Genomic DNA, 7426 nt, shown 5'->3' with positions numbered 1-7426 from the left:
TTTGAAATATATCCCAAAGTGGACAATTTTCATTATCTCTCACACTATCATCTTGGTTTCAGAAATCATCATCTTTTACCTAGAATGACAATGACCTAATTTTCTAGCACCTTTCATTCTTATCCTGCTAAATTCAATTATCAACAGATCCAATAGAGTGATCCTTTTAAATAGGAAGTCCATTTTGTCACCTATGGTCCAAATCCTATAATGCTTTCCAATATTACTCAGAATGAAAGTCCAATAACTTAAAAAGTAATTTATTAAGTCCTTACCTCTCTGACCTAATCTCCTCTCCCCACTGCAGCCATGACGCTTTTCTTGCTGTCCCTTGAACAATCATGGCATGTTCACAACCCAGCACCTTGTATTTCCTATTCCTTCTGCCTTAAATATTCTTCCCCGACACTCAAGCCCTGATCCCCTGCTTCCTTTAGGTATTGGCACAAAAGTTTCCTTTTATGGAGGAGTCTCTCCTAGACCACCATGTTTAAAATTATATACCCACCTATCTCTAAATTTACCCATCTCCCACTCAGCTTTTGAAAACATGTCTGAATATGCTATATATTTTTCTATTGATTTTATTCTATATCTGCCTCCATTTTCAAAATAGAAATTACTGTTTTTCTTTTTATTTCCAGTGTATATGGCAGTATTTTGCTTATAGTAGCCATTCAACTAGATTTTTTTAATGAAATGCATCATTGGACCAAATACATTAGTACTGCAGTATAATTAATCTCTTAACTGTTTTTAATCTCTAAATTACTTAGTGAAAATTTTTAACTAGATAAAATCATCAGACCTCATTTTGAAATGATTCTTGATCTAAAGAAATAGAGATTCCATGATAGGATTTTATATAGGCTTCAAAGATTTCCTTACATAGTTCATAACATCAGCGATAACGCCTAAAAATTGTTATTGCTTTTATCTGTGATGGCAAATAGCATGAGTGATGTTATCAAACCTTTGGTTTTGCCCTTATCTGGAAGTTCCATATTTTTTACCCACTTCTCTTATGCCAGGTAGGTCAAGCCCTCTGTCTAAGTCATAATATTTAACAACTTACATAGTTCCAGTTTTCATGATCAACCCAATTTGATAGGGAAAATGTTGCACATTGCCCAAGTTCATTGACTATGTACATAGTGGAGGTGGGATTTTCATATGTTAACATGGCTTTAACATGGTCCCAGATCAGAGACATCTGAATGCAGAAGCTTAAAATAGTACTAGTGTGATGAAAATTAAAAACTATTATTTGCTAGATGTTTTTATTCCTTGTACATGAAATTCTATTGTTTTCTTATTATTTGGTAAATTACACATTCTGTATACTGTACTATATTGAGAGCATTTTAGGCTAAGGACATGTTTTCTTTAATTCTTTCCCTATTCATATATCACTGTTCTTGATACAATGGAAAAGACAAAAAATTGCCAGTTGAAGTAAAATTAATTCAATTTCACATTAGTTTTATGAAGTTATTCTAATTTAAGATAAAGAATGATTTGTGGTTGATCTGTAAACTTTGAATTGGGAGTCCGCGCTCCTTCCATGAGCAACTATAATCACATAACATTGCAGACATCCTTTCTTTTCTTCTCTTTATCTTATTTCAGTCTTTTATGAAGTTAGGAGATTAGGATATATTACCTCTAAATCCTTCTACCTGAATTTTCTATAATCTCTCAATAATTTATTGTCATAGCCATGCTTTAGATCTACAGACTCCTGGAAACATGCTGTTGCAACAGTGAAATGAGCCACAGAGTAGACATGCTGGTTGATTTCAGCAGAGTCTTATCTCCATTTGTCATTCTGATTCTGTTTTCTCATTGCTACAGGGCAGCCACATAAATCTCAATTAATCCTCATGGAAAACAGTACCGAGGCGACTGAGTTCATTCTTGTGGGGCTAACAGATGACCCAAAACTGCAGATCCCACTCTTCATAATCTTCTCTCTCATCTACCTCATCACTCTGCTTGGGAACCTGGGGATGATCAACCTGATCCTCTTGGACGCTCGTCTCCACACACCCATGTACTTTTTCCTCAGTAACCTCTCCCTGGTGGACTTTGGTTATTCCTCAGCTGTCACTCCCAAAATGATGGCAGGATTCCTCACAGGAGAAAAAATAATCAACTACAATGCTTGTGTCGCCCAGTTCTTTTTCTTTGCAGCTTTCATCACCGTAGAAAATTTTCTCTTGGCCTCCATGGCCTATGACCGGTATGCAGCGGTGTGCAAACCCCTGCATTACACCACCACCATGACGACAGGTGTGTGTGCACGCCTGGTCATAGGCTCCTACATCTGTGGTTTCCTGAATGCCTCCGTCCACACTGGGGACATGTTCAGGCTCTCCTTCTGTAAGTCCAATGTGATTGATCATTTTTTCTGCGATGCTCCTCCTCTCTTGGCTCTCTCATGTTCAGACAGCTACATCACTGAGATGGTTATTTTTTTGGTGGTTGGTTTCAATATCCTCTTTTCTGTCACGATCATCCTGTTCTCCTACCTATTTATATTTATCACCATCCTGAGAATGCACTCATCTGAGGGCCGCCAAAAGGCCTTTTCCACCTGTGCTTCCCATCTCACTGCAGTGTCCATCTTTTATGGGACAGGCATCTTCATGTATTTACAGCCCAGCTCCAGTCATTCCATGGACACAGATAAAATTGCATCTGTGTTCTATACCATGGTCATCCCCATGCTGAACCCTCTGGTCTACAGCCTGAGGAACAAAGAGGTCAAGAGTGCCTTTAAAAAGGCTATAGGAAAGGGAAAGTCCTCTATAGGATTCATAGTTTAATCATATAGAATCAACAGTAAGACAGTTTCATATAGCTCAGAACTGTCTGGATAAAATATTTACCTTTATGGCCATAAAATTCCTAATTTCTTGTAGTAATTTCTCCAACAATTACATCTCCAAAGCAAATGTGTTTTTTTTAAATTTATTAACTTGATTGGGGTGACATTGGTCAACATGATCATATAGGTTTCCAGTGTGGGTTTCTATGTTACAAGATGTGTATATTGCACTGTGTATCCACCACCCAAAGTCAAATCTTCTCCTGTTACCTTATATTAGGACCCCCTTTTCCTCCTATCCCCTTCCCTCTGGCAACCACCACATTGTTGTTTGTGTTCATGAGTGTCACTTTTATAGCCTACATATGAATGAAATCATATGGTTTTTCGCTTTTTCTGACAGACTTATTTCATTTAGCGTCATGCAAAAGTCTCAAAAATATGACACCTAGGAATAATAGGTTAAGAAGATTAATCCATGAATATACAATTCTTATTTTAAAAATATTTAAATAAATATGTTCACTCCCATTCCCACATGAACATGTACAGTAATGTGTATGTATCAGTATATGCACACACAAGCATCATTTATGAGAAACTCATGAAGCCCACATACCTATGAAGGAGAAATTAGTTAAGATGTGTGCGAGATAGGTCCATTGTTATAGCAGAATTTAAAACAATTATTTTTCTGTCTGAGAACACATTCTTTTTTTAATTATTGACATTATTACATATGTCCCCTTCTCTCCAACTTCTGCCCACCTCTACCCAGCCCCTGTCCCTCTTCCCTCTGGCCATGACATACTGTTTTATGTGTCTATGGGTTATGCCTATAGGTTGAACATTGGCGTGAGAGAGAAACATCCATCAGTTGTCTCCTTCATGCACCCAGCCAGGGATCAAACCCACAACTTGAGTATGTGCCCTGATCTGGAATGGAACCTGCCACCTTTTGGTTTATGAGATGATGCTTCAGCCAACTGAGACTACTGACCAGTACCTGGATATTTTGAATAAAGTTACTAAACATATTTAAAAAAAACAAAGTTATTTTTGTGTGAATATAGGCTTGCATTTTACTTAATCACTATGAGATCGCTTGGTCAGATGGTAAGTGTATGGTTAATTGAATGGAATTCAGTGTTTCCTTATCAATCTTCTATTTGGTTTCCATTATTAAATGTGAGATATTGAAATCTCTCACTATTGTGTTACTATTTCTCCCTTCAATGTTTAATTCATATATTGGGCATATTTAATGCATATGTATTTATAATTGTTATATCTCCTGGAGAATTGACATTTTTATCATTATATAATATCTTTGTTTCTTCTGATGGTTTTTGAGTTAAAGTCTATTTTATCTGCTGCAAAGATGACTACTCTTGCCCTTTCTAATGGGGAGTCAACACACACACACACACACACACACACACACACACACAACCAGCATGTTCACAGAGCTAACATAATGTCCCTCAACTGAGAGTTGGATAAACAATCTGTACTATCCATAAAAGAGAGTACTACTTAAAAAACAAAAAAAGATTACACTATAGGCCAGTGGTTGGCAAACTGCGGCTTGTGAGCCACATGTGGCTCTTTGCCCTTTTGAGTGGGGCTCTTCCACAAAATACCGACTTCTGTCCATGGGCCACGAAGTTTCAATTGCACTGTAAATGCATGCCTGCACCTGGTATTTGTGGAAGAGCCACACTCAAGGGGCCAAAGAGCCGCATGTGGCTCGCGAGCCGCAGTTTGCTGACCACTGCTATAGGCAAAAGTAGCAATATTGATGAATCTTAAATTCATTATACTAAGTGAAAGAAGCAAGACCATAGACTACATATGCATAAGGACATTCTTGCAAAAGCAGTTATAGACACAAAACAGTTAAATGGTCTCCAAGGGTAGTGGGTAGGAGAAGGAGTTGGCCACAAAGAACCTTGTGCTTTTGCATACATGATGGAAATGTTCTATTATCTTGATTCTGGTAGTAGTTACATATCCATATACGTTTGACAAAATTCTAAAACTATACACACACAAAAATGTGTGGATCTTACTGTTTTTAAATTATGCATTTAGAAAATGAAAAAGACATAACAAGTAATAGCAAAATATGCATGTAAACTCTGCGGGTAGGTCCCCATAGACATTTTAATTGCATCTTCCCTAAGAAGGAGGGATAGGAGCTATAGATGGTCTCATGGGACACATTCCCTGAGAGCTCTATAATTCACCCCGGGTCCCTTGCATTGGCCTCTGAAATATCAACACTCCACACAGCATCATTTTAGAGGGACCAGACTGCATGTTGGGCCCTTTGATCTTCATATATTCATCTGAATGTTAATAATTATCATTACACACAGTTTTTCTGTCCACTGAAGAATTGCTACAAACCTGCAACCATGGCCAAGAAAATCACCCCAAGAAAAAAAATTACATTTTTAGTGACTTTAAAATGATAATCTCATAATCTGTTGTTTACTAGACCTTCTCTTATATGCTATTTACAGATACAATCCTGTAAATTATGTGGGAGAAGTAATTTTTATTATGTATATATACATACAAATAAGGAGAAGGTAGGGGGCTTCTCCAAGGGCACAGTAAAGATTCATGGTGGATTCAGGACTTGGGTCCAGGGTTCCAGGTTCTTGTTAGTGTTTTTTCCTCTATCTTTCCCAGTCTTAGAGCACTGGGAACCTTTTGATCACTCCTAAAATATAGCTTTTTAATCATTATTTATATAGTATTTTATGGTTGAATTTCTGATTTTAACTGAATATTCAGAATTGACTGTCCCTTCTCCTCAAGGAGCAAGGTAAGCTCAATATTCCATATATACTATTAATAAAGCTTCATGTACTATAAGTTATTTGAGGAAAAAAATAGATGTTTTGACCTTTTTTTAAAAAAAATAGTGAGTTGAGGCTGGAGTATAAATGTCAAAGCTTCTATTAGTAGGGAGTTTGGGGATACTTATGAAATATCTTGCTGCTTCCCTGAAGAAGATGAGTAAAAAAATAAGATACTGGTAAATGCTACTCTGATTGGGTAGGGTGATAAGTTCATCTTGTTCACTATCAATTGGTCTCCTACTGGAGGTTAAAAAAGGGAACTAAATGAATTAACAAGATTGAACTGTAGTTCAACTTTTTACCCATAGTATCATTTTAATTATTATGGTACCTGTAAATATGCTGACAGTGAAGCAGCTAAAGGCACACAGAATTTGATTGGGTTGAAAATGAGTTTCTCCAGGGGAAGGTCAATGGGGGGAAAAAAGGAGACGCATGTACTACTATTTGTAATACTTTAAAAATAAAATAAAATTTTAAAAAATGAGTTTCAATGTTAAATCTTGAATCTTCATGTTAGGGATATAATTATACAATATCATGTAACTACTAGAATCCTTAATTTTTAATGGTAAATGAAAATACTACTCATTGTATACACAGACATTTATATGTAAAGCTCTTAACATTAGATCAAGATCATTTTAAAATATAAATTATTAAAGAAATAATGCACATGGTATTTATACATCCTAATTTCACTACAATTTTTTGTTTGTCACTTTTTCCTTTTATTTCTCACTGCTACAGGACATCTCCTGATTCCCAAATAGCACTGATGGAGAACAGAACAAAAGTGACACACTTCATCCTCCTGGGACTAACCAATGCCCCAGAACTACAGGTCCCCCTCTTTATCATGTTCACTATCATTTATCTCACCAATGTGGTTGGGAACCTGGGAATGATCACGTTGATTCTCTTGGACTCTCGTCTCCATACCCCCATGTACTTGTTCCTCAGTAACCTGTCTCTGGTGGACTTTGCTTACTCCTCAGCTGTCACTCCCAGAGTCATGGCTGGGTTACTTATAGGCAACAAGGTCATCTCTTACAATGCATGTGCTGCTCAGATGTTCTTTTTTGTAGCCTTTGCCACTGTGGAAAATTACCTCTTAGCATCAATGGCCTATGATCGCTACGCAGCGGTGTGCAAACCCCTACATTACACCACCACCATGACAACAGGTGTGTGTTCACGCCTGGCTATAGGCTCCTACATCTGTGGTTTCCTGAATGCCTCCTTCCATGTTGGGGACATATTCAGCCTTTTCTTTTGTAAGTCTAATCTGGTCCATCACTTTTTCTGTGATGTTCCAGCAGTCATGGCTCTCTCTTGCTCAGATACACACAGGAGTGAAGTGTTTCTTGTTTTTATGTCAAGCTTTAATGTCTTTTTTGCTCTTCTGGTTATATTGATTTCCTACCTGTTCATATTTATAACCATCTTGAAGATGCACTCCGCTCAAGGGCACCAGAAGGCTTTGTCTACCTGTGCTTCTCACCTCACTACAGTCTCCATCTTCTACGGAACTGTCATCTTTATGTATTTACAGCCCAGTTCCAATCATTCCATGGATACAGACAAGGTGGCCTCTGTGTTCTATTCCATGGTCATCCCAATGCTGAACCCACTGGTCTATAGCCTGAGGAACAAAGAGGTCAAGAGTGCATTCAAGAAGGTGGTTGAGAAGGCACATTTTTCTATAGGATTGGGAATTTAA

The 7426-nt window shown here is 37.4% G+C and overlaps 2 protein-coding genes across 2 annotated transcripts; both read left to right on the top strand.

Moving 5' to 3' along the window:
- Positions 1-1883: 1883 nt before the first annotated feature.
- On the top strand, positions 1884-2828 carry LOC102751541 (olfactory receptor 5B12). Its single transcript, XM_006772120.1, has one exon. The coding sequence runs from the start codon at positions 1884-1886 to the stop codon at positions 2826-2828; it is 945 nt and encodes a 314-aa protein (XP_006772183.1).
- A 3653-nt stretch (positions 2829-6481) lies between these two features.
- On the top strand, positions 6482-7426 carry LOC102751266 (olfactory receptor 5B2). Its single transcript, XM_006772119.1, has one exon. The coding sequence runs from the start codon at positions 6482-6484 to the stop codon at positions 7424-7426; it is 945 nt and encodes a 314-aa protein (XP_006772182.1).

The sequence above is a fragment of the Myotis davidii genome, unplaced genomic scaffold, assembly GCF_000327345.1.
Source record: "Myotis davidii unplaced genomic scaffold, ASM32734v1 scaffold1286, whole genome shotgun sequence".
Lineage (NCBI taxonomy): Eukaryota > Metazoa > Chordata > Mammalia > Chiroptera > Vespertilionidae > Myotis > Myotis davidii.
This window is presented reverse-complemented; position numbering and strand designations above follow the sequence as displayed.

Bases quoted from the DNA above. Each gene is read 5' to 3' on its own strand.
- LOC102751541 (XM_006772120.1), top strand. From the start codon at position 1,884: ATGGAAAACAGTACCGAGGCGACTGAGTTCATTCTTGTGGGGCTAACA.
- LOC102751266 (XM_006772119.1), top strand. From the start codon at position 6,482: ATGGAGAACAGAACAAAAGTGACACACTTCATCCTCCTGGGACTAACC.